Source organism: Narcine bancroftii, chromosome 10 (genome assembly GCF_036971445.1).
Source record: "Narcine bancroftii isolate sNarBan1 chromosome 10, sNarBan1.hap1, whole genome shotgun sequence".
Classification (NCBI taxonomy): domain Eukaryota; kingdom Metazoa; phylum Chordata; class Chondrichthyes; order Torpediniformes; family Narcinidae; genus Narcine; species Narcine bancroftii.
Window position 1 is genome coordinate 90,670,895 of NC_091478.1, and position 27,869 is coordinate 90,698,763.

Consider the following 27,869-nt stretch of genomic DNA (forward strand, 5'->3'; position numbering starts at 1 on the left):
ACTCCAGGCGTAAGCATGTGGACTCCACGGACAGAAGGGTGTTTCTTTGCTGAACCTCTGTTTGCACCCTTAAGATTAAACTGGAACAGTGGAAATACCGATCAGATGGGACCACTTCGAGACCAACTTTTAAAAACTCACCTCCCTTCCTCTCTTCCTGTTTGAATTCAGGCGCCTGCCTGCTTTTACTTGCACCTTGAAACGAAGATCTGGGGGCCGAAACGTTGGGAACCCTTCGCTTTTCTGTGGATGCTGCGCGACCTGCTGAGCCTCTCGAGAACGTTTGTGTACTACTTCTGCCCTTCGAGGTCGACTGCTTGAACTAACCGCGAGAAGTGTTGCGCTAACTAGAACTGGCTTCGTGGGTCAACGACCTGGATGAGTTGAACTGGGTCGGGTAACTGCTTCGTTACCATGGCAACTTTGCCCACTCGCTAAGTGACGTGTCCCCCTCCTCCCCGAGGTCGCGGCGAACGTCGTCTCGCGAGATTTGAGCCTCGGGCGCATGCGCGGTCGAAGCAAGTGACGGCATTTTGTTCAAAGCGTGGAGTTGGAGATAGGAATTCTTCAGGTAGGGAAAAAGCTCACCTTCTGCCTTAGGAATTGCGGGAATAATGAGGTGGACTCTAAATTACATGTGATATCCCGAGGGAGTACCCCTCAACGATTTCCTTACCCCCCCCCCACCCCTTGCGCAAGATAGAGGGACCCCTCCCCGTCCCCATCTGGCGACCGCGGCCTTTGAAACCAGGTGATTGACGTGCAGTGTGTGGGGATGGGAGAATGACAAGGGTCGGCAAGGCACTGGCTGGTGACATGGCCCTGCAGCGCCCATTCGGGACCACGTTCTTTAAAGGGGTTGAGCACAAAAAAATGACCCTGATTGGGTTGCACTGCCCTTGTTTTGGAGTTTACTTTTTGTTATCGAAAGTTGATTTGATGCCAGCACTTTGCCATATTTCATTCAGCGCAAATCTTGCAAACCGAGAAACGTGGAAAACACATCTTTAAGGATGCTAACTCACTGAAAAGAAAGCCTGAAACGTCGGTCATCTTTGCTAGCTAAAGGATGCTAACCTGCTGAGTTGCTCCAGGATTGTGGGGTTTTTTTACTTAAAATTCAGTGTTACTTCAATTAAGACTCTTGCCTTTGAGTCACAGGATTGAAGCCAAATTCTCGAAACCGAAGCCAGTCTCACTTCCACTTTAATGTGGCAGGGTCGGGGTTATTAAAACTCAAACGTTCAAGCCAAGACCCATTGGCTTTCTTTGAAAAGCTATCAGTTATATAAAATGAGAAGAAAGTAGAGTTGTAATCTTGATGACATTAGTTTTAAGATCATGTTGGAAATTGTTATTAAAAATGGGATAGGAAGTATAACTTTCACTAGTGATATTGTTGAAATAATGTCATGAAATGTAAAACATGTTTTACAGATTTGAAACGGGACCTAGAAGAGCCAGTTCTGATATTCCACAAAATCAGGGGTAATCATCTACCTTTAAGTACTGCCAATCCTATCCCTTGATTCATTTAATCCAGGAATTCATCATGTTGTTTTGAAGATAGCTGATGAGTGAGCATCTAGCACTTTGGGCAATAAAATGTTAAAAGAAGCACTGCCCCCAAATGAAGAAATGTATCGCAAGTTCTCTCTTAAATAACCTATTCCTATTTTGAGACTGTGACCCCCCCCCCCCACCTTGAACATTCTTAATTATTGGACCCCACCCACCCACACACCATGTGTGTGCACTGGTTTGCCTCTGTATCTTATACAAGCACTGTATTGGTGGGTACAGTTCTGACAAGGTGCGGAGGAATTCTGGAGGAGGTAAACGGGGAACAGTAACTGGCAGCAAGATAGTAGCAGAGTGGTATGGGATACATGTGTCACTTAGAAATGATTTTAGATCATTAATCAGGTCTGCCCTACAGTATTGCATTGAGATGAAAAGAACAATTTTGATGGTTTTGCTATCTGGAACAGTGAGCAGGTGGAAAATACAGTCTGTAAAGGAATGTAAATGGTTTAATTGAAGTGGCAGCTGGAGTATCATGTGAGAAATGTGTGGTTGTTTATATTGGAAGTTGGAATTTTGAAGTGAAATCTGTTGGACAAATATTACGAGCTCACATTTTCATTTAGTCTGACTGTTATTTTAAGGATTAATACAATCTGCGACCATTCTCAGTTGGGGTGAGACTGGATGGCACCATCAAGTACTGACTACTCAGGAGGAAGGGAAAGAACAATGGTTGCTAATCCAGGAAAACAGGTAGTGAGAGTGTCATGTGAGTGGAACACTTAAAGAAACAGGATTTCATTTTTGACCACCAGCCATCTGATGAACACAGATATGGAGAGACTTTGTGAATGGACAATTCAGCTGATTCTCCCTGCCAGGGGAATTATTAAATCAGTGTGACCCAAGGAAAGGTAACTTTGATTAACCTGCATCTGGGTAAAGGAAGCAGGTGAATTGCTGTATCAATTTGTGACCAAACTGATTTTGACTGACTGTGTCTGGGTTTTGGAAGCATCGTGGAAGTTGCTCATTTCATTTCCCCTATGCAAGGAAAAGGGGAGTTGTGACAACCATTTGTCTGAAAGGATATTTTTCAGCAAAAAAATATATACACAGACATATACTTGGGTTAGGAATATACACACATATATTTGCACAGTTGGGGTTAAGTTAGCTAATATGTTATAAATAAATATATTTTTGAAACGTCTTAGTGAATTTCTATTGCTGCTGGTCTGCGATGTAACACAAAGCATACAATTAATCTGCAGCCTCAGCAGATGGCAAATGATATGTTGGTTATTTTACCTTTACAGTAGAAGCTGATTCCAGACATTAAACCTGTGCTGCCCAATTAATCTACAACCTTGTACCTTTTTTTTGAAAGGGTAGGAGGAAACCAAGCACACGATGAAAACCCATGCAGGTCATAGGGAGAATGCACAAACTCTTTGCCCATAGTTCAAAACCTGGGTCGCTGGAGCTGTAATAGTATTGTACGAAACGCTGCGCTAACCATGTTTTTAAAAATGTAGATATACAGGCCCTTTGGTGCATGAACCTGTACCTTCCAAAAACCCCGATTTGACCTACAACCACTGTACATTTTGAAGGGTGAGACAAAACTAGAGCACTGAGTGGAAGCCCACACTGATATAGGGAAAGGGTGCAAACTCTTTACAGACAGCAGTGGATTTGACCCCATCTCACTGGTGCAATAATAGCATTGCATTAATGCTTTATTGCATGATAGTTGGGTTATAATAGTAACAAAGGTTTGCTGCTTTTCTATCAAAGTTTGCAAAAGTCGTAACTGAAATAAGGTCTAATCTTGGTCCAAGTAAGGGTACATTTGATTTGGAGGTTTGGTGCAGATTTCCTAGATTGGTGCCTAAGGCTTGGTTCAGGAAAGGGTGGTGATCTCCTCATTAGGGTTGAGAAAAAAGAGTTGATCTCATAGGAAAATTAGATTGCGAAATAGATCAATGGTGAATTGGTGGATGCCATTTCCTCTGACAGAAGAGGCCAGAAGTTGGCCAGTTCACATAAAATATGGATTTATTTACACTTGGTTGTGAATCAATAGGCACTTTCAAGCAAGGAAAATACCAATCCGTAAAGGTGGAGGTTCATCGCCCTTACAGCTAAAGATGTATTTTCCTGAATGTGTCGTGGCTGGCTCTGAGATGCTGATTCCAATCCTTCTTGGGGAAGGATAATCTCTCACCTGAATGTACAGCGGCTGGTTAGGGGCGGGTGGATGATGTCATCAGCCTGCGACCCATCTTCCCACTCACCCTTCTCCCTCCAAGGCAGGGCAGTGGGAACCAGCAGGAGCCATCAGTGGGGTCTGGTGGGGCAGCGGGAGCTGTCAGGAGATGGCTGCTGCGGGCTGCTTTGGCCTTCGGGTCGCTCTGCGGCTCAAAATGTGGCAGAGCAATGGCTATCTTCCTTACCCATAATTCCCCACACAGCTGGAACTGTTCTGGGAACCAAAGAGCAGTTCCAGCTGCCTGGGAGATTATGGGTAGGGAAGATGGCCATTGCTTTGTCACATATTTGTGACAGGTGGTGCTACAGCACTAGTTGCCTTGCCTGCATTACAAGGCACCTCTGGATATGAACGGGATGCTGGAGCAGCTTTTTAGGGCTCCTGTCTGAAAGGTAAGTTTAAGTTTTCGATCCACTCTTGTAGGTGGAGGCCTGACGTGAAATGGCCTAATGAAATCTTAAATAGCTACAAAGTAAGATTGAAAAAGCTGGGATTGATCCTCTGAGATCAAAGATGCTTGAGAAGATTGAAATGAGCTGTAAAAATTGTTGACAGGTTTAGAAAGGGAGGAAAGCTGAATTCATTGGCAGATGACTCAAGGACAATGGGTCATGGATGCAATGTGATAGGCATGGGTGATCTTTGTACAATCATCTTTTAACCAAATAGTGATTATGATCTGCAATTCCCTACCTGTAATTACGATGATAAAGACAGAACTTTTAAAATCCTTGCTAAACAGGCCTTTGAGAAAAGAGCATGGTAATGATACTGCAATACACAAAAATGCTAGGGAAACTCAGCAGGTCACACAGCATCCATGGGAAGCAAATGGATATAACCTACTATTTGGACCCAGGCCTTTTGACAAAGTACGAGCAAAAAGCAGGCAGACACCTAAACAAAAAGTAGGAGAGGAGGGACAAAGGAGGTGTGCAGGCTTTCATGCAAGAGGTCTTGAGTGGATATGGGTGGAAGGGCAGAGAAGAAAGAAGCTGAGAAGTGATAGGGGTAGAGATCTGCAAAAAAAGGAGGCTGAGGGATAGGGAAAGCGAGAGAGACAGGAAGGGAGCCTTGTGGAAACTGGAGAAGTTGGTGTTAGTACCATCTGGTTGGAGAGTACCTAAATAATCAAGTGTAATGGTACTGACTGGATTTCTCCCGAAGGATCTTGTGCCTTTTTGGTGGACCAAGTGGTCATCATGTTTTCTGCGACAATTTTATATTTGTGCCTGAGGATGCAAGAGAATCAAAGCTTATGATAATTAAGTTGGAACTAGATCTCCACCTTAGAATGGACTATGAATACTTAGATTGGAAAGGATTCTGTAATAGTAATTTGAAGTAATTTAACTACTTCATCAATATTGTTGAAGAAATAATCTAGTCACATCAATTTGCTGTTTGTGGGTGCCACTGTGTGTGAATTGTCTACTGTATTTCCTAAATAACAATTCTTGAAAATTCTAGACTTGTATGTTTAATGTACTTTTTCAGATTTAGTGGTAACATTACCTAACAGCTGTGGTGCATCTCCTACCTCACCACCATTTGGGCCCCAAACAGTCCTTTCAAATGAAGCAAAACTTCACTTGTATATCAGCATGAGTTATCAACTGCATCTGGTGCTCCCTTTATGGCTTTATCTACATCGGAGTGACTGGGCGCAAACTGGGAGATCGCTTTGTGTTTTGACTGAATTAAATCCAGTGTTGTTTTTTTTTCAATTTATAGGTGGTCTATAATACATGTATGAGTGCTTAATCCATTAATGATCAAAGACTGTTAATTCATTTGTTTTGGTATCGTGTTGGTTTGCTGGAAATGGTTTAGAGATCAGTCATTTGCAACATTCATCCATCCACCAATTGAACTGAATGGAATTGTTGCAGAAACCGCATTGACCATGATTGGATTGAACATGACCCTAACTGCATTGAACGTGACCCTAATTGGATTGACCATGACTGGATTTTCAAGCTAGCTTTCTTAGTCCTGACTAATAATTAAAACCAGACATCTCTGTTGTCCTAAAGAAGCTAAATTTTACTGAATAGAATTTTTAATATTTGACACAATGCTGGAGAAACTCGACAAGTAAAACAGTACTTTACATTGCAATGATAAAGATGCTTCGAGTTTGAGCCAGAATTGTGTTTTTAATTTCAATTATGGTGTCTGCAGACTTTCATGTTTTACTCTTTTAATATTTGACTTCAAGATCTCTCTAGCATGATCTGGAATTTTGTTCTAATTTTTATTTTGCTCTCTTTTAAGTTGCAAGTAGTGCCCGTGACAGGAAAAATATGCCATCGCTGCTGCAAATGTTACATTTTCCAACAATTCATTAGATACATCTGGGTTTTTGAAATTAACTTTGTGTTGACTTGAAAACTAAACAGTGAATAGAGAGACTGTCATATTTATATTTCAGTCCTTTTGTTGTTACTTTAATACAAGAAATATTTCTGTAATAAAGGAATGTGTGCTGAAGTTCTGCCTTTTGCTGATCGTATAGTGTTCAGTATTTAAAATGGTCAATGGTAATCTCCAGGCACATGAGTCCTTCACTGTTATACTGAGTTAGTTTATTAATTAAAGTTCAAATGAGTGGTTAATTACTGCTCCGTGTACAGGCAAGGGGTATTTATTATAATTCCCTTACATTTTTCCAAAATATTTTTAAATTTAAAAATGTTTATTAAGCTATATAGAGATTATTTTTAACCATATATACATGTTCTGATGTTTATTTTGTCTCTGTATAATGTTTGATAACCACTTTTACTTTGTGATAAACTATCTAAAAAGTAATTAATGATTGGTCAACTAGCTTAATCATATCTAGCTGTTGAATTCCAGGGATCTGTTAAACTGATATCTGGCTACAAGAGAAATTGATAAAGAGGAAGTTCTTACCACAAAGATTACTAACTCTTTGCTCGGATATTCTTGAGGTCAGCAAGCTTCCACATTGACCACAAATTCAATCATCGTATTTGTCTTCTGGAAATGTATGAAATGCTACTTAGAAACAGATAAGAGAAGGGTCATTATTTCTGTGGGTGCTGACCTGAATCCTTTCCATTGAATTCCTAATTTGATGCTACTGCCTAAAGAATGTAATTAATGAGTATAGAATTCTGAGAGAATTCTCAGCCAACTGCATTCCAAAACTTAATCTAGGACTCTGCTGTATTTCCCTGGAGTTCAGGAGGACGTTGCAAACTTCCACAGGCCATTCAGTTCTCAGGCTGGGAGGTCTAAGTGCCCACAACAGACTAAAGCTGGTATAAGCATACCATTCCCATTCAAATTATTTTTTAAAATATGGACATTAGTTGATGGTCAGCTTCCATATGTGTACTGATTGCATGCAATTCTACCTCTTGTAATACTCCTGTCTAGACTAATTGAAAAAATGTCCAGTTCTTGATGAGTTACAGTTATATCCAGCTAAACTTTGGTCAACAGAAACCATTCCTTCCATCCTGAATAATTATTGATCCAATTTTGAAAGGTGCCTTTATCCCCAGTTCAAGCTGAAAACCTTGTCCACACATCATTATATAAGCCATTCATTTTATAAATTTGACCATTTAGGCATCAACCAAAACCATCTTCTAATTGTTTTATGTCCACACTTAGCTATTCTAATGTTCTTCTTGCTGACCTCTCGTATTGCATCTGCTGTAAACTTCAGCTTTTCTAAATCAATGCTGCACATTCCTGCTTTAGGATCTGCTGATCCAACACCACTTTGCACAATACAGTCTGAACTTTAAAATGTTTATTATCATTGTTAATTCCCTTTATAGAATCATCTCTTCTAATTTTTAAAATGTGCTGCACTCTGACCACCCATATCTTTACCTCCTGCATATTCTGATCCTCAGAATCCAACATTTTGCACATTCTCCAGTTTCTTCACTCAGCATGAACAGTTGGATCTTCAATGGATTTTCATCTTCAGAGGATTTTTTCTGCTTTTATAGGTGTAATGAAATATCTAGCTGTATTACACTGGACAGGACAATATGATTTCAGATGCCATAACAGAAAGTGAAGCCCAAAGCCATGGCTGTTCAACAAAGTACATGTGATGGACATCTCTTGAAACAGATAGCAGTTCATTCGTTTATGGATACTAAAATTGTGTCAAAAATGGAAAAACCAGGCTCGTTAATTCAAGTTATTGAAAAATTGAGTAAGATAGTGGAGAAGGGAAGATCAAAGCAGTGTTCTCTAGCTGGTCAAAAGAGGCCTTGTGTTAGTACTTGTGATACAAAAAGTGCAATAATCGAGCAGTCAGACAGCTGTGAGAGTACAGCCAAAAAACTTATGGATTCAAACCATGAAATAAAAGATAACATCTCAGTACGACAGACTTGTTTTGAAACTGAAGGTCTGCCTCAGGGTTGTAACGGACTAGATCTGAAGACTCTTGATTTTGCAGATAAACCTAAAGCATCAATGAACTTCAGCTGTTCCCTCTGTAACTTTGTAACTCCAGTGCCATCTGTCTATTATACACACATACGTAGCCATGGCAATGTTGCGAACTATACATGTGATCATTGCAACTTTGCAACCACTATTTCTAAAGATTTTGTGGCGCACAAATATCTACATAGGAAACTCACCCGATACCAGTGTAATTGGTGCAAATTCAATTCCCTGACCTTTTCACAACTAAAGGAGCACTTTGAGCAACATGGAAAGTCAGGTGAAGTGGTATTGATGTGCTCTGAATGTTGCTTTGTTTCCAAAAAGCAAGAGGAACTTGAAGCTCATATGTGGATGCACCTTGAGGATGTCCAGATACAGAGAAAACAGCTTTTGCCACAGCATTTAAGGCCAAACTCTCTCAGTAGCATGGACAGCAAAAATTCAAAATTAAATATTGATTTTGATGCCGAACCAGGCCCAAGAAAGTGGTACACGTATGACCAGTATGGAATGTACAGGTGCTTGATTTGCAGCTATGCTTGTGATCGTCAACGAATGTTAAAAACACATGCATGGAAACATGCTGGTGAAGTAGATTGTTCTTATCCAATTTTTGAGGAATGTGAGCCAGCTACCTCATCAATACCTTCCACTGGTCTCACAGCTCATGAGGATGAATCAATAATTGTTTTCTCACCAGCTAAAAAATCAGAAAGTATACACTGTGTTAGTTCAAATCCATTGCAGTTTTGTGCTTCCGCCCCAATCACCGTAATGGAGTCATTGGATTGCAAAGCCACATTACCTGACAATGCTGTGAAACATTCTGGTCTCACTCAGTCAAAAACACCTACTCATACTGTGGTAGAAATTGTGGAAACTGCACCTCTGATACTTCATTGTGAACAAGAAAGTACAATTTCAGATAGCCTTCTTTCTTCCGCACAGAAAATCATTAACTGCAGTTCTAACAAGGCAGGCCACGTCAATGTTATAGTAGAGCGTGTCCCAGGAGCAGGGGAGAGTGTTCCAGAAAAGCACTTTCTGATGACCCCAGATATTGAAGTTGAAAAAAGGCTAATCTCTGAAAAGTCTCACATGATCTATTGTGAAGATAATTCAGACATGTATCAACAAGCTACCAGTACAGCTGAACTGGAAACATCTGTCTTGAGGTGGAATCCAGAAGAGAATAATAATGCTTTAAAATCTACTGAACCTGTGGCAGTTGATGAAAACGTCCCACCAGCAAGAAGGAGAACCAATTCTGAATCTTTGAGGCTTCATTCATTGGCTGCAGAAGCTCTTGTTACAATGCCAATGAGAGCACCAGAATTTACCGGAGCAAGTGTTAAAAGTTCTGAGCCTGATGCAGGACAGAGAAACTTGGAAGTCACTTCTTCTATTCCTCCAGCTCACAGCTATTCGGCAGATGATGCTGGGAATGACTTGCAACTTGATGAAACTAAATCAGGCTTTTCCGAAGTGCCAATCAGAATGGGCATCAGCATGTCATTACTCACTGTGATTGAAAAATTGAGAGAAAGAACAGACCAAAATACTTCTGATGAAGATATCCTGAAAGAATTACAGGATAATGCACAATGTCAATCTTCAAGTGATCTAAGTGCAATGGGCAACCTAGTGGAGTATATAGCGAACACAGAACGGCCTTACCGTTGTCGCTTGTGTCATTACAGCAGTGGCAACAAGGGATATATCAAGCAGCATTTAAGAGTTCACCGGCAACGACAGCCTTACCAGTGCCCAATCTGTGATCACGTAGCCACTGATAGCAATAACCTGGAGAGTCATATGATAAACCATTGCAAAACTCGGATGTATCACTGCAAAAGATGCAATGCAACATTTTATTACAAGGTAAGCTTTTAATACAGTACTGATGTTATTTAAATATACTTTTTTAAGAAACTAAAATGAAACAATCATTTGTTAAAATGGCTTTACAAATTATTCTGTTGTGATATAGTAAAGCAGTTTCAGAAATGTACAGTATTTAAGAGTCCTGTTTATAGTCCAATCATTTGTAAAAGGCCACTCACTGTTCCTTTAAATTTTAAGAATGATCATAACGGTGGGGGTGGGTTTAGACTAACTTTAAGCTAGGTCATTAATGTTGTGTACTCATTTGGGGGGGGGGGGTTAGTTTATTTAGTCTGCCGATGTAGTATTGTAATTTTTATTATCTTATGTTTAATCTTTTTACTGTAACTTTCTATTTTATTCATATTATAAAATCTTAAATAAAGTTTTAAAAAAAAGAATGATCGTAACAGAATTTCATATACTGTACTTTTGAATTAAATGTTTTAATCAGCCTTTTTGAAAGTAAATGTTGGATTAATATTTAGAAGATGGTGGATTTAGAACATTACAAACAGTGGTTCTCAACCCTTCTCTTTCCACTCACATACCATTTTAAGTATTCCCTATGCCATAGATGCTCTGTGATTAGTAAGGGATTGCTTAAGGTGGTTGTGTGAGTGGAAAAAGAAAGGTTGAAAATCTGTTTTAATCATCCCTAATTGACTCGTTCTGTGCAGTTTCATAACTCCAAAGGAAATGGCCAATGACAATTTTTCTCAAGCAAAATATTTCAGTAACATTTGGGTCTCGAGCAGTGATTCTCAACCTTCCCTTCCCACTCACATACCACCTCAAGCAATCCCTTACTCATCACAGAGCACCGATGGCATAGGGATTACTTAAAGTGATATGTGAGTGGAAAGAAAAAGGTTGAGATCCACTGAATTACAACATTCAGCTCATAATGTTGCCGTGAGCTATATAAACCTACTCAACAATCTAAACCTTCCCTACCTCACATCCATCTTTTTCTTGAATCCATGTACCTGTCCAAGAGTCTTTTAAATGTCCCTATTGTATCAGTATGCACCACCACCCCTGGCAATGCATTCCAGGCACCCACCATTCAGTTTTTTTTAAACTTTCCCCTAACGTCTCCTCTAAAGTTTCCTCCCCTCTGATGTCACCCTTAAAGTTTCCTCCCCTCAACTTATACAGATATCCTCTGATATTTACTACTGTCAGCCTGGGAGGAAAAAAGGTCCTGGCTGTCCATCCTATCTAAGCCTCTCATAATGTGATAGTCCTCATTTTCCTTCACTTCTCAGAAGACACATTCTCCAATCCAGGCAACATCCTAGTAAATCTCCTCTTTATTATCTCCATAGCATCCACACCTTTCCTGAATTGGGCAGCCAGAACTGAACACAAGATTCTAATTGTGGTCTACTAGAGTTTTACGGAGCTGCAACATTACCATGAGCCTTCTTAACTACCCTATCAACCCTGTGTGGCCACCTTGAGAGATCTATGGATTTGGCCCCAAGGTCCTTCTATTATTCCACATTATTAAGAATCCTGGCATTAATCATATATGCTGACTTCAGGTTTGACCATATAAAATGCTTCACTTCACACTTATCCAGGTTGAACACCATCTGCCACTTCTCTTCCCAACTCTGCATCCTGTCTCTATCCTGTTCTACCCTACGATAACCTTCTGCACAATGTTATTTGTAAACTTCCCTATCCTTCCACTTCTTTGTCCAGGTCATCTATAAAAATCACAAAGAGCAGGGTTCCCAGAATAGATTCTGCAGTCCTCCACTAGTCACTGGCCTGCAGGCAGAATGCATTTCATCTGCTACCACCCTCTGCTTTCTGCAGGCAAGCTAATTCTGAATCCACACAGCAGAGGTTCCATGGATCCCATACCTCATAACTCTGAATTTCTAAAATGGGGAAACTTGTCAAATGCCTTTCTAAAATCTATATAACCACATCTAGTGCCCTTCCTTCATCAATTTCTTTTGTTACTTCAAAAAAAAAACTCATTTAGCCTTGAGGCATGACCTGCCCTTCACAAAGCCATACTGACCATCCTTGAGTAGACTGGATGTCTCCAAATGCTCATAGATCCTATCCTTAAGAAACCTCTCCAATAGTTTGTCCACCACTGGCATAAGATTCACTGGCCTATAATCCCAGGATTCTCCCTATTACATTTTTTTTAAACATGGTAACTACATTTTCCACTCTCTAATCCTCAGGTGCCTCCCCTGTGGCTAAGGAGAATGCAAAGATCATTGCATCCCTCACTCTTCCCTCACTTCCTTTAGTAACAGGGGGATAGCTCATCCTGTCCCAGAGACTGATCAATCCTAATGCTTTTAAGAAGATCCTGCATGTCCTCTTTCTTAACCTCAGCTTGCTCTAGCACAAAAGCTTGTCCTATACTGACCTCACATTGTCCAAAGTCCCTCTCTCTGGTGAACACTGAAACGAAGTATTCATTTTGGACCTTCCCTACCTCCTCTTCCTCCAGACACATGTAGGCTCCTTTATCCTTAAGTAGCCCTACCTTCACTCTAGTCATCCTTCTGTTCTTTACATATGCATAAAATGCCATTGGATTTCCTCAGTCCTACTTTTCAAGGCCGCCTTATGCCCCCTTCCAGTTCTCCTAATTTTTCTTCAGTTCCTTCCTGGCTACCATATAATTCTCATGAGCCCTTCGTGTCTTTTGCTTCCTAAACCTTATGTCCACTTCCTCTTATCTAGTTGTCTCACCTCTTGTCAACCACGGTTTCCTTATCCTACCATCTTTTCCATGATTCAGTAGGACAAACCTATCCAGAAGCCTGTGGAAATGTTCCCTAAATATCCTCCATATTGCTTCTGTGCTTTTTTTTCTGAGAATATCTATTCCGAATGTACTCTTCCCCAGTTCCTGCCTAATCCCATCAGAATTAGTCCTTCCTCAATTAAACACTTAACCATTTTTGACTACTATCCTTGTCCATAGTTAAGCTAATGACCAGGGAGTTGTGGTCACTGTCACTGAGAGATCTGTCACCTGACTAGGTTCATTACCCAGTTCTAGATTCAGAATGGGCACGCCTCTAGTCAACTATTCCACGTACTGTGTCAGGAATCCTTCATGGACGCCCCAATCAAATTCTGCCCCATCGATCCCTCTTGCAGTAAGGAAGTCCCAGTCAATATTAGAAAAAATTGAAGTCTCCCATGACAACAAGCTTGTTATGTTTTGCACCATTCCACATTCTGCCTACTTACCTGCTCCTCAATATCCTAAGGGCTATTGGGGGCTGATAGTCTACTCCCATTAGAGTGATCGCTCCCTTCCTGCTTCTACGTTCCACCCACATTGACGAAGACAATCACTCCACAATGACTTCCCTTTTAACAGCAGTGATACTATCCCTGATGAGTAATGTACTCCCCTCCCCTCTTTTACCTTCCTATCACTTTTGAATCATCAAAGCCCAGGCACCTGCATCAGCCATTCCTGTCCATGTGTCGGCCAAGTCTCTGTAATGGCCACAACATTGAAATTCCACATACACTCAATTCATCTCCCAAATAAACATGTTTCAAAACTCTTCTCTGCCCTATCATTCTGTCTCCCATCCCCCTGCCAAGCTAGTTTAAACCCTCCCCAACAGTTCTAGCAAACCTCTCTGCCAGGATATTGGTTCTCTTCAAGGTCAGGTGTAACCCATCTTTGTTTGTACAGATCATACCTTCCCCAGAAGAGATCCCAATGAACACAAATCTGAACCAATTCTTTGGTCATACATTTATCTGCCATATCATCCTATTCTTACCCTCTGGTTTGTGGCACAAGCAGAAATCCTGAGATTACTACCCTTTTTCAGCTTCCTACCTACAGTGCCCTCCTTGTCCCTGTGCTCCACAGTTTTAAATTTGTACTTAAAAACTTACATGCAATTAAAGTGTGCATGTCCAGAGAATCAATCTCCTGTCTGTGGTCACTCTGGGTTTGCCCTGGTAGGTTGCTTCCCCCCCCCCCCCCCCACAACAGCATCTAAGCCAATTTGAGGGGAATGGATGCAGGGGTACCCTGCACAATGTGCCTGCTTGCCTTTCCTTTCCCTCTCTTGACAGTAACCTAGTTTCCTGCCTCCTGCAGCTTTGATGTAACTACAGTTCCTCCCTGTAGCTCCTGTCTATAAATTCTTCATTCTCCTGTACATGCTGAAGGTCATCAGCTGCTGTTCCAATTTGCTAACACGGTTGGTAAGACACTGCAACTCGATGCACTTCATGCAGATGTAGCTATCAGGGAAATGTCAAGTTTTGCAGAATTTCCACATCACACACCATGAACATGCCACTAACCCTGTTGCCATTCTACAAACTCTACCTTGGCACTTACACAGGGTCAAAGAATAATTAATAATAAACTCTCGCCATAGTCTCTGCCTCCTCGCTGAAGCCTCTTGAGCCAAAGCCTCAATGATCCACTCTAACTTCGGCCCACTCCCACGATGGCCATTCCCATGCTGGCTGCTCCACTTATACCACTCACCTGTTTAAAGCAGTTTGCTCTCCCACTCTCTAGCTCCAACTCCCATTCGCTGGAAAGGACTGCTCAGCACTTTACTCACCTATTTAAAACAGCCGCTCTCTCGCTCCAAATCCCACTCACTGGAGAAACAATCCTAATTGTAAGGTAGCCATGAGCAGCTTCTTTAACACAAGACTTTAAGGCTTGTTGACTTGAAATGTTTGTTTTCATTTGAATTAAAATTTCAAAATAGTTGACTGATGAATCCTTGCATTCTGGCCAAATACATGCATTTCAGGTCATTTTCTTCTGACGATAAACTATTGCAATTCTTTGAGACTGAAATGATTTCTGTATTACCACTTTTAATTTTGCCACCAATACGTTGAATTTCTTTTAATGTGAATGTATATTATTTTTTCCATTCTGATCATCTTGATCTTTGATAGAGTCAACTGAGGAACCACGAACGTGAACAACATCGTCTTTCTGACATTTCCTCAACTGTGGAAACAAATGATGAAAATACTGACTTCAGTGGAGAACAGAAATCAGAAAACACACAAGAACGTAATGTTAATATTTATGTTTTTATTTGCAAAAGTATCATTAATCAACTTAAATCAAGTTATTCTATGCCAGATTAAATATGGAAAATCAGTTTTCATTTTTAAATTAGATTTATATGGTTTGTTTCTTGGGGCCAAGGCAAGAAACTTATTTAAGTCCATATACCATCAAGCTACTTGCATAGAAGCAGCCCTCTGATACCTCAGAGTCTTGTGTTTGCCTGGCTTAAATAATTGTTTCTCTTTAATCAGAAGGTGAATTAACAGGCTTTATTTCAGAAAACCAATGACAATTATTAATCATTTCAGTGAACAATGAATGCTTGAAAGAAGTTAGCAGTTTGTAAAATAGAAGAGAGGTTATGATTGGAACTTTTTTTTACTAGTTTAAAATTCTGCTTTTTTATGGCACGGTTGGTGTAGCAGTTAGCGCAATGCCTTTACAGCGCCAGCGATCGGGATGGGGTTTGAATGCCTTGCTGTCTGTCAGGAGTTTGTATGTTCTCTTCATGTCTGTGTGGGTCATCTCTTTCCCCCCCCCCCCCGGGCTCTGGTTTATCCCACTGTTTGAAAAGTACCAAGGCTGTATGTTAATTGAGTGTATTTGGGTGACACGGACTTGTGGGCCGAAATGGCTGTATGTCTAAATTTAATTTTTTTAAATGGTGTCAGACCATTTTAGTTTGTCAAGACCAGCTCTTTCCCTTTTGACATTGATTCAATCTATTGTCATATAATAAAAAATGTCATTACACAAAATTAGTTCGCCATTGGCAAAAATTGCCTGAAGCACCACTTATGACAGTGCTGTCTCAGCGTCTGCAGCCACACAGTCCAGTCTAAACCATTGGAAACCCACCCGGTGTATCTAAAGTGCATCTCAAGGTGTTGCCCAAATACCTGTATACCAAAACAAATTGGAAATTCTTTAAAACCTGGACACTAATTTGAGGAAAACTGACAGCTATGGGGAACTGTGAGTTGCCTTTTTTTCTTTGGCTTGGCTTCGCGGACGAAGATTTATGGAGGGGGTAAAAAGTCCACGTCAGCTGCAGGCTCGTTTGTGGCTGACAAGTCCGATGCGGGACAGGCAGACACGGTTGCAGCGGTTGCAGGGGAAAATTGGTTGGTTGGGGTTGGGTGTTGGGTTTTTCCTCCTTTGTCTTTTGTCAGTGAGGTGGGCTCTGCGGTCTTCTTCAAAGGAGGTTGCTGCCCGCCAAACTGTGAGGCGCCAAGATGCACGGTTTGAGGCGTTATCAGCCCACTGGCGGTGGTCAATGTGGCAGGCACCAAGAGATTTCTTTAGGCAGTCCTTGTACCTTTTCTTTGGTGCACCTCTGTCACGGTGGCCAGTGGAGAGCTCGCCACATAACACGATCTTGGGAAGGCGATGGTCCTCCATTCTGGAGACGTGACCCATCCAGCGCAGCTGGATCTTCAGCAGCGTGGACTCGATGTGAGTTGCCTAAACTAACAGTAAAATACCTGATTAACATCCTTTATTGGTCAGAAGGAACTACAATGCTTCCCCCATACAATCCCTCAAACCAGGTTACATTTTCCCATGGCCTTGCACATTCAGTGGACCACATACCTGGTTCTGCATAATCAGCACATGTCACCTCCCACCCATTCCCAAGAGTCCCATGTTGACTGCTTAGGTGGTTTAGTATTGAACTCATCTTTTCTGGTTTCATGGAGTAAAATGTCTTCCTATTCTTGTAAATGCCCTTTGAAATGACCATACAGTTCAAGCCTTACCAGCTGCACCCAGATTTTGAAAAAGAGATAAAGGAATAAAAAATCATTGGGAATAAAGAACACTTCAGAATGAGAATTTTTTTGTTTTGCATGATCTGTTATACACATCAGAATGCTATGGCAATACCGTTCCAAACAAATGGAGTAGTCTTCAATATTTTGACAGCCTGATGATAAAATTCTCTCTTTGCAAAAAAAAAACAGGATCATAATCCTTTCCAAGTAATTTGAAAGAAAATTGGTTTATTTGGTTTTTCCAGTAGAAGTGAGGTTGGTTGATGTTTTTAATGGTTCTACTGAGATTATTCACAGTATATGAGCCATTCAAATTTTTTTGATAGTTTTCTATTTTTTCTCTATATTCACAGCTTCTCTGAATGTTGGAAAACATGTCTAATATTTGGTGGTCTGACAAATGTTTGAGATATTTACACCAACAATTACATTTCACAAAATCAGCAAGCAGCTGAATTGTTTCTTGCATTATGTTTTTACTGCTTATCAATTAGCCCCAACTGCCCATTGAATAATTATATAAAGATTGATATTTAAGACATGGGGGAGGGGCAGGTTCTTTTGTGATGTGTATATATTTTAATCAAGACCTGATTTCAGGGACCAAAATGCCGTGCAGCTCAGGCAGGTCGGAGAGAACTACGGAGGCAGGCAAGATTTTTTTCTGTGTGCAAACACCATATACTTATCCTGTATAAGTTGATGCACAGGTCACGTGGATGACTGTGTGTCCCATATGATTTCTGTTGTATTTGCATTAAATAATTCTGCAAATCTGAGATACTATCCAAAACCATTATTAAAAATATTCTCCAATTTTTCTACCTAGAAATAGTTTCACCTCAGAAATTGCACAAATGTGATAGGTGTGACTACACAAGTTCGACCTATGTTGGTGTGCGAAACCACAGAAGAATCCACAACACTGATAAGCCCTACAGGTATTAATCTAGTTGTAAACTTGAAAACATGAACATTGATCAGAACATCATCAAGCTAGATTTTAATATAATGTTGCAGAATATTATGGAGGCCATTCAATTCATATGTTTAGTAGAGCTAGCCAATATTTCCACTCAGCCCTTTCCTCTCCACAGCCCAATTTTCTTCTTTACAAATATTTTTAGAAGCTATCCATTGTACTTTGGTTCACTGTTTCGTCCATTCTTGTTCGTATTGCATTCTACTATATGAATTCAAAATGCTGTTGTGTTATCTTCAGTCTTTTAAATTAATGTCCTCTGATTAATGACCATTCTAATATTGGGGAAAAATCTATTTTACTCTTTCAAAGTGGTTCATAATTTCTGCTCGTGGATCTTCACATTCCAGGAAGAATGTGCAGAGGAGCTTTAAAGTTCTGCAAAGCTGAGAATTTTCAGTTGTCTTGGTTGGGATTGTTTTCTTTGAAGCAATAAAAAGGTGAAGAGCGGTTTCATCAAAATTTATATCATTTTGGAAGCACTAGACAGCATGACAAAGGAGGACTTAGAGGTGAACACAAAAGGACATAAATTTAAGTAATTGTTGGAAAGATTAGAAGAGAGTTGAAAAGAACCCAAAGAGAATTGGGAGATGGGAATTCATTGTCTGAAAGGGGTAGAAACTGAAGCCTCTATGCATTTAAAACTGTCTGATGAACACTTGAAGCACAATAACGTAACCTGGTTGGCCTACTTGTAATTTTCATAAAATTCCAAGTTGTACATTAATCGCCCATTAAATTCGCAGCAAGTTGTCGAGTTTCAATAACACAAGTACCTAATTATTAATTTTGTTACACAACCTCTCTTAGACATGCTCCTTAAAGTTATGAATTGATTTACACGATATTAAAAATATCAATTTTTTTTGCAGTGTTCCACTCTGTTTTTCCCACCATCTCTTTTTCTTCATGTGTCTGCACATTATTATGTCACTTTATCCATTCTCTATTTCTCATCCGTTAAATTATTGTTATGGCCCCATTTGTTTCATTGTACACAAACATCCCAGATGCTTTATTACCAGTGATGTTATCAGAATGGACTTTCTGTAGCTTCCTAGACAAAAACATTGAACAGGTTTTGCTCACTCCCCAGTAAATGCAATGTTGGCATTCAAGAGGAATACAAGAACGGGAATGTGAAGTTGAGGCTATATAAGGCACTGGTGAGACCTCACTTCTCCAAGTAAGCACTTTTGGGCTCCTTCTTTAAGAAAGGATGTGCTGAGATTAGGGTTCAGTGAAGGTTCACAAGGATCCAGGAATGAAAGGGTTATCATATGAGGAGTGTTTGACAGTTCTTGGCCTATACCCATTGGAATTTAGGAGAATGAGGGGAGGATCTCATTGAAACATTTTGAATGTGAAAGGCATGGACAGAGTAGATGTAGAAAGCTTGTTCCCATTGTGGGATAGTCTAGGACAAGAGGGCACAACTTCAAGATTGATGTGCATCTGCTTAGAACAGAGGAATTTCATCAGGCATGGGGTAGTAAATCTGTGGTATTTGTTGCCATAGGCCATTGTAAAGGCCAGAGCATTGGGTGTATTTAAGGTAGACTGATAAGTTCTTGATTATCCAGGGCATTGAAGGTTATGGGGAGAAGGCCAGGCATTGGGGTTGAATGGGAAAATGGATCAGCTTGTGATTAAATGGCAGGGCAGACTGAATAGCCTATTTCTGCTCCTATGTCTTAAGGTCAGTCTTACGTAAAACCTTTCCTATTACAGTGCTATTACCTTTCCTATTTCAGTGCTATTACCTTTCCTATTACAGTGCTATTACCTTTCCTATTACAGTGCTATTACCTTTCCTATTACAGTGCTATTACCTTTCCTATTACAGTGCTATTACCTTTCCTATTACAGTGCTATTACCTTTCCTATTACAGTGCTATTACCTTTCCTATTACAGTGCTATGACCTTTCCTATTTCAGTGCTATTACCTTTCCTATTACAGTGCTATTACCTTTCCTATTACAGTGCTATTACCTTTCCTATTACAGTGCTATTACCTTTCCTATTACAGTGCTATTACCTTTCCTATTACAGTGCTATTACCTTTCCTATTACAGTGCTATTATCTTTCCTATTACAGTGCTATTACCTTTCCTATTAGTGCTATGTATGATTCTGTAAAAGTATTTCATTCTATTTTGATATTTCTGCAAAAGTAAAATAGAACTTTATTTTACTTCATTGTCCAAGCCAGCAAAGTTTCAGGCTCAGAGCTTTTCATATTTTGTGCATAAAGAAAGCTGCAGTTCTTCACAAACAGAATTGTGCCTGATTATATATTAAGTCAGAATCTTTCATAAAAGGATTTGAGATAAGTTACAAATGTGCATTGACACTTAATTATGAACAAACTATTTTCTGCACAAATTAATTCCAGTGCAATAAAGAATTCTTTTTAATCATTTGCTTTTTGAAAGTCTTGTGTGTATTATTCATGAATACTTGTTGATAACAAATAATTACTATTATTTTGTTTAATTCTGATCCTATTATCAGTAAAAACTGGCGGAATATTTCCATGAATTCAAGCATTCCCAACTTGATAAGTGCAAACTACATGTGCACCCAATACAGATTACACTCTTTAAAAAATGGGGCATTTTAGTAAATCTCATTTCTTGGGTTGTAAAATATTGCAATAAACCACTGTACTTTAATTACATTAAGAATTTTTAAATGTCTGTGTTCAGGTGCAATAGTTGTGACTTTGCAACAACAAATATAAACAGCTTAAAGGGTCATATGAAGCGTCATCCACAGGAGCAACAGACCGTTCAGTTGCTGGAACAGTACAAGTAAGTACATTCTAAGCCAGCGGTTTAGTAGTTGCTGAATATTTATTTTCTCAATGTTAACATGAGAAATTTGTTAAAACTGTGACTAAATTTAATGCAACTTTTTTAAAACTTTATTTATTTGTTCAAAAAACAAATAATATATGACATATATAGCAATTAAACATCAACATGAATGTTTTTTTTCTATAGAAAAAAAAAGAACCCCCCCCCTTCAGCCAACTCTTCTAAGGAGAGCCATAAAAAAGGAAAAAAGAGAATATTTTTAAAAAAGTTAAATATACATATTAAAATCTAATGAATATAAATTGAAATGTAAATATTCTGAGTATAACAGCCACTTATTAATTTAAAAAAATTATAATTATCATGCAAAACATACATAATTTTTTCCATTATTAAACAATATTTCATCTCATTATGCCATCTATTAATATCAATCCTATTTGTATCTTTCCACGTACTAGCAATACATTTTTTCGCTACGGATAAAGCTAAATATACAAAAGCAAGCTGGAATTTATCTAATCCCAAACCTTTCAGAGGTTGCAAACTACCCAATAAAAATACTGTTGGATCTAAAACTATTTTAATCTTATACAGGTATTCTAAAAACGATTGAAGTTTCTTCCAAAAAGATTGTATACACATAACCAAACAGCATGAAAAAAAGTTCCAACCGTATCAGCACATCTAATCTAAAACATATTTAATGCAACTTAATGTATTCAATTCAGAAGCCTAGCGATGGCATGAGATGTTTTAATGCCTCAAGGAGCAGACCTGATTGGGGAAATAATCCAAACTTACTATGTTTTATGTGGGGGTACTATAGTCTTTTAAGATTTAAGTTGCAAGGGCTACATGACCCATATAAAGTCAGAATATGGATTTATACTTTTCACCAGATCTTAAATTTAAATTTGGGCATACAGCACGGTTACAGGCCATTTCAGCTCGCAAGTCTCTGCCACCCAATTTACACCCAATTAGCCCTCAACCCCTAGTACGTTTTGAAAAGTGGGAAGAAAACCAGAGCCCCCGGGGGCAAATCCACAGGAGAACATACAAGGATTCGAACCCAGGTCCAAGTCGCTGGTACTGTAAAAGCGTTACACTAACTGCTGCGTCAACCATGCTGCCCCAAAGAGTTTTTGTGGTATAAAATGACAAAAGAACCATCTTTATAGAACAGGACTGTGCTGACCATGAAACCAAATTAATCTAATACCATCTATTTGCCCTGCCAACCTTAGTTCCTCACACATGGTCTAGTATGGACTCTACCATGGTTAACAAGTTCTGCCCCATCTGGGCTTCTGGCAATAAAGGAATCCTAGTGGATAGTGGGAAGTTAAATTAACCCAATATAACTTCCATGCTGCTTTTGTACCTTTCCTTAATCTGCCTATACATCTGTCCCTTTATCTCATCATCTGGCTATTGTGAGACCCATGTTATAACCACATCATAGTGATTTCACCTTTTTAATTCCTGGCCTTTATCCATTTTGTCTTGCTGAGTCCTCCAGGACATGCTCTCATCTAAGTCTTTGTTACATTTGATTGTCTCCACTCCCCACATCCAGGATAGCAAGTTGGTCACCTACTTTGCTTTTATTATTGTCTGCATCTTTTATGGCTAACTAGCCAGAAACTTGAAACATAGGTAGATGCTACAGATCAGTTTGCATTTTAAACAAGATTATAATTTAGATTTTATCTGATACTTAATAGTGCATTCTTTTTTGAATCTGTTTGTTGATGAGTTTTTTTACCAAGATGAAAACCTAAAAATGTCCGAATTGGTTTGTTTGATTTTGTTTCTTGATAGGTGTTCTCTGTGTGGATATGAGTGTAGCCATCCACCCTCATTGAAATCACACATGTGGAAACATGCAAGTGACCAAAATTATAACTATGAGCAGGTGAATAAGGCCATAAATGAAGCTATTTCTCAAAGCAGCAGGTGAGAATAGTTAATTTTCAAATGGACTTTTTGTGGTGAAAACTTTATTCATTCAAGGGATATGGAATTTTTCAGTCTGAGCCAAGATTTAATTGCCCTTGAATGGGTGGTGAGCATCACTGGTTGAGTGAATGAATGGTTGTGGATGGAGTGCCGATCAAGTGGGCATTCATCTGGGCGAATGGAGAATATTCCATCACGCTCCTGACTTGAGCCTCATAATGGACAAACTTTGAAAAGTTAGGTGAATTACCCACCACAGGACACCTAGCCTCTTAATGTTCTTTAGCCACATTATGTACAGTAAAACCTCTGTTACTTGGAATTTAGGCAATTGGCAAATAAATCAAGGAAAATAAATAGATAATAAAATAGGGAAGTTTAAAATTGGCATGCCTCGCCAATTCACGCAACGTGCAGTCTCAAGCAACCGGAAAATTCACTTATCCCACACCAACCAATTCCCATACTTTCCAGATACCAGGGATTTTACTGTATATGGGTTCTCTAATTCAATTTCTAGTCAATGATAGCCCCCGCACCTTTCCTGGATATTGATAGTTGGGAATTCAGTGATGGTTATGCTATTGAATGTCAGGATTGAAAGATGAAATTTCTTTTGTTGGATATCATCAATACCTGGCACTTATGAATGTTGCTTGTCACCTTTCATATCATGCCTGGATATTGTCCAGGTAAAGATCTCTCCTTCTTTAATTACTCTTCTTTACATTCCAGACTCAAGCCTCTGAATTATGTGTTATTCCCCACCCTAATGAAAAATTCCACCAGATTGTGGTTAGTCTTCCCCAAGGGGCCATTCACAAGTTTAAGAATTAATCCTGCTTGATTGTATAGCAACCATTTGAGGATTTCCTATTCTCCAGTTAGTCCTCCAACATATCTGTCAAGGAAACCATCTCTTACTCACTCCAGGAAACCATCAACCAAGGATGATAAACAGTAGAATGTCTCCTTGTCCAGATTGAACCTGATGTCATGAGAATGATTAATCATCGATTATTTTAAATCTTTGTCATACTTGGTTACAGTGTATTTATACAGGTGCTTATTGTTATTATAAAACAACATGAAAGTAAGAGCTTGGCCAAATCTGGAGACATTTTTCTTCTCATGAGAGGTAAGAGGAAATTCACTGTTCCAGTACCCTTGTTTTTATAGTGGGGAGGTATAATAAAATTATGATAAACCACTATCTAACCATTCAGAAACCTAACGGTTCTTCTGCTTCACTGAGGGCTAATTCCCACGTTTCCCTTAACGCACCGGAGTGCCAGTTCCCAGATTCCCTTTAACTCACCAGGGCCCTGCTTCCTGCACTTTAACTCAGCAGGGTCCAGTTTTCACTCTCACTTAAAACTCACTGTTGTGTTGAGAAAGTTTCAGGTTCAATGGGTTCACAGAGAGACGAGTCTGGACATAAGCATAGCATTATTTAAGGTGATGTGACTTCTGAATAAGTTCCAGACGGTGGCAGGGACGAAGGGGGAACTCGTGTATTGTGGATGGTCGACAAACAATATTCCAGACCATGGCGGGGGGAGAGAGAGGGCTACATTTCCTCCACATACAACACTCACCTAGTTCTGTTGCCATGTCCCCTTGAAGCCTAACTTTCCCAGTGCTTCAGATTCACTCAAAAATGAATTAATATACTGTCTAACTTTTTAAAAATAAAGTGAATAGAGAGTATTTTGGAGGTTCAATCTACTGGGTACTGAACATTCCAGGTTACTGCAATTGGAAAGGCCATTTACACCCATTTCAAGCTTTAAATTCCTGATGGATGGAACCTGTAACTGCAGTGTCACAAGGAAAAATGTTTCCAGAATCAGGTGGTGGTCTTATCTGATGTAAAGATGATACTGAACAAAGGGGTGAAATGATATGAAAAGTACTTTTTAAACAGTGAATTTATATGTTCTGCTTGTGCATTCCTATTTGTATTTTCATTTTACTCAAGGTCTCAGGAGCCCCAAAGAAAACTCTCAGGTGAGGAAGTTGAGGAAACGTCACTACCCCCATCAGCTCATCTTCCGATTAACCCTGACAAACTTGTGGCAACTTCAGAAACAATAAGTCATGTTACAGGTGAAACCGGAAGCCCTGAAAAATGCCAGAAATCGAATTCCGATGTAAATGTGAACGATTCAGCAGGAAAAAATGCAAGTCAAACTCGCTCCGGCACTGAGATTTGTCTCTTATTGTTTTGCTGCTGTATCTGCGGCTTTGAATCCACCAGCAAAGAGCTGTTGATGGATCACATGAAGGAGCATGAAGGAGAGATCATTAGCATCATCCTTAACAAGGACCACTGTTCTCAGTCTGAATAGGGTGGATTGGACTAAAAAGAAAAAGCCTTGAAAATCTATTTTTTTTTTACTCTTTGTGGATGAAGTCATGAGTTACGTTTGCTTTAGTGCAAAGAGAAAATGAATGTTAAACATTTCAAAAAATGTCTTTTTTTAAATGTCAACATAACAGTTTCACATTCACAAGAATTAATGCAAGAAATAACATCAGTATAAATAACCTAGAAGCAATCAAATGCTGAAGGATTATTTTAATATTTCACTTTCTCTGCGTTGCTCCACCCCCCCCACCCTGTGTTCTTAATACTGACATTTTTGATACAGATTGTATTTCTGTATTTATTTAATTATTTTATATTTATGCATGTAGTTTTTAGCTGTTACAAAGAGTGAGCTTTTCAAGGCAGTTGTGTTGTCTATGCACTTTGGTCATGGTGCTATTTTATAATTGTATCACTGAACAAATCTCTGCAGGGCAACAGCAGGGAAGGAGATGTTGATGAAAACTTGGTCCTTGTTAGTAGCAGTACATTTATGGACGGAATAAAGGTTTTACTTAAAATTTCACTTATTCAATTCTATCCAGGGAACTATTGTTGTCTAAGACTGTACCAGCTTTTACTCAGGAATCGCAACAGACGTACTTCAAAAGAACAGAGACTTTACAGTTCCACTGTGTATAGAAATATGAGGGAATAAGGTCTTAACTGGGTAATTTGCCTACGAATAATTGCAGTTTTCCTACACCTTCAAAGAGGCTGACATGCTTTCACCTGCTACCTTTATTTTTGTTCATCGGTACAGTGTATTACGACAGACAAATTACCTTTGAAATTCCACACCACTGCCAAGTTATTTCAAGAGTTGGAAAGTCACCTTTGTTTCAGCCATAATGAACACTTGACATTTTTTTTTAAAATAGCCATTTTTAGGAACAGAACATTGTTAACTTATTGTATTCTTTAGTTCAGATCAGTATTTAAGGTTTGGGAACATTCACGAAGCTTGACTGCTTCAGACTGAAAATATTGAGATCTGTATTTAAAGTGTGTCTGCATTTTATGATGTGTTTATATCATGAGTGAAAATTATTCAAAAGCATCTTTAAAGAATGAGTATTTATAGAACCATTAATTCCTCGGGTTTGTCCTGAGCATTGTAACAGTGCGGTTTCCAACAAGAAACATATTAATTTGAAAAGAAATCTTAGCATTTTGATTTGTAATGAGTCCTTGAAGTTGCAATGTTTGATTTTACAATTTAAAGGTGATATTCCCCATTTTATCAGAAATATTGCACTGAATCATTAGAGCTGAATAAGCACTCTAAGGTACATTAAGACTTTTAACTAATAATAAAAGTCTGTTTGAGATAGAAGTATGCCCAAATTTTTTAATTGTGTTGGATTTGCAATAAACAGACAAAAAGGAGAAATTCAATGTTAATTTTAAAACAATTTAACATTGAGTTAAACGTTTACTTTCATGCATTTCGTGCAATTAAATGATGGTTAAGCAAATTACGGTTTTATGTTTTTGAAATGTTTATTTTTGAAATTTATTGTTCAATTTTGAAAACAGAATTTTTAGCCTTTAATTTGGGCATTGAAATGATCAGATAAACAGAAATTAATAGCATAAAATGTATATAAATTCCAAAATATTTATGAGGAAAGAGACCCAATAATATCCTAAGTTATGATCTATGACAAATATAAGGCAGCTCTGCATTCAGTAGATACGTGGCAAATTGTAATTTGAAATTTTAATTAAAAAAACAACGGAGAATGAAATATTTCCATCCAAGCTCTTATGTTGCTTTTCAACAGATAAATTTAAGTTTGCTGAAGGCTTTCACTTTAGTTTGTGTCTCTTTAAAATGTGAAGATTGTGTTTGAGCAAGAGCTTCCTTGCCCATTGCAAGGTAAACTTGTACTGTATGCTAAGCAGAAAATGCATTTTCCTGTACCCAGATAAACTTGTATCAAGTTCTAAATGTGGGTTATTTTTTAAAGGAAATGTAAAGATTCTTGTGTTGGACTTTAGTTGACTTTTTGTATTTTCATAGCATAGAATATTGACCACAGTTTTAAAAAAAACACTAATGCCCAGTTCCATTGCCTAAAATGGGTGAAAGCAAAGCTTGAGTTATAATCGTCGTACAAGTTAACATCCTATCAGGGAGTATCATGGGAACTTGTTGAAACTGGTTTGAATGTTTGCTTGAAAACCAGCTGTTCAATCCAATCTTTTAAATGTTTGTTATAATTGACATTCAAGCAGTTGGTTGTAAATCAGAATTCGGCAAGATTTCCTTTGATTGGATACTTATCAGAATTTATTGTCATGAACATGTCAAGGAATTCATTGTTTTACAGCAGCGTCACAGTGTAAAATAAATAAAAATAGTGCAAGAAAAAGTTAAAAGTAAAGGCATTGTCTGTGGCTCATTGTTTATTCAGGAATCTGATGGCGAAGGGGTAGAACCTTTTTCCTGAGAGTAGCAAGAGTGTAGAGAGCATGGCCTGGGTGGTGGGGGTCCTAAAGGATAGAGTACTTCCACTATGATATCATGCACTGTTTTTAAATGTACATGGCACTTACTTCAGCATTCTGGATTGCAGGTTGGAAAAGTAAGCCTATTAAGAACCCAGAGTGCAAGTCAAAGCTGACTATAGATCTCATTCTGCTGTTGCAACATATTTTAGCATATTTTTTGGCGATTTCTCCAGAAATAAAGCAGAGAATTCTTGTATACAAATTGTATGCATAAAATTAATCTCAGTTGCTCACTA

General features: G+C 38.9%; 1 protein-coding gene and 1 long non-coding RNA gene across 7 annotated transcripts in view; one reads left to right on the plus strand and one right to left on the minus strand.

Annotated features, from left to right (window-relative positions):
* The window catches only part of LOC138744912 (uncharacterized), a 97,416-nt gene extending 96,915 nt beyond the window's left edge, over positions 1–501 (minus strand). For 2 of the 4 annotated variants that reach the window (XR_011345866.1, XR_011345865.1), the window contains exon 1: positions 142–501. This is a non-coding gene — a long non-coding RNA (uncharacterized lncRNA). The remainder of the gene's footprint in view (positions 1–141) is intronic. The other 2 variants (XR_011345867.1, XR_011345864.1) reach the window with 2 other exon arrangements.
* Positions 463–27,835, plus strand: znf507 (zinc finger protein 507). 3 transcript variants are annotated; one of them, XM_069901743.1, is made up of 9 exons: positions 464–571; positions 1,438–1,488; positions 7,699–10,132; positions 15,080–15,200; positions 17,805–17,916; positions 20,670–20,774; positions 22,608–22,742; positions 23,795–23,883; positions 24,727–24,927. In XM_069901743.1, the coding sequence occupies exons 3-9, from the start codon at positions 7,880–7,882 to the stop codon at positions 24,840–24,842; spliced, it is 2,931 nt and encodes a 976-aa protein (XP_069757844.1). In that variant the 5' UTR covers positions 464–571; positions 1,438–1,488; positions 7,699–7,879; the 3' UTR covers positions 24,843–24,927. The 3 variants fall into 3 exon arrangements, with proteins under 3 accessions (XP_069757845.1, XP_069757844.1, XP_069757843.1); XM_069901744.1 differs by lacking the exon at positions 24,727–24,927 and having other exon boundaries at positions 463–571; positions 23,481–23,882; XM_069901742.1 differs by lacking the exon at positions 23,795–23,883 and having other exon boundaries at positions 470–571; positions 24,727–27,835.
* The last annotated feature ends 34 nt before the right edge of the window (positions 27,836–27,869 follow it).

Bases quoted from the DNA above. Each gene is read 5' to 3' on its own strand.
- znf507 (XM_069901742.1), top strand. From the start codon at position 7,880: ATGGCTGTTCAACAAAGTACATGTGATGGACATCTCTTGAAACAGATA. The intron at 17,917-20,669 runs GTATTAATCTAG...GTCTGTGTTCAG, and splicing joins AACACTGATAAGCCCTACAG to GTGCAATAGTTGTGACTTTG. The intron at 22,743-24,726 runs GTGAGAATAGTT...ATTTTACTCAAG, and splicing joins GCTATTTCTCAAAGCAGCAG to GTCTCAGGAGCCCCAAAGAA.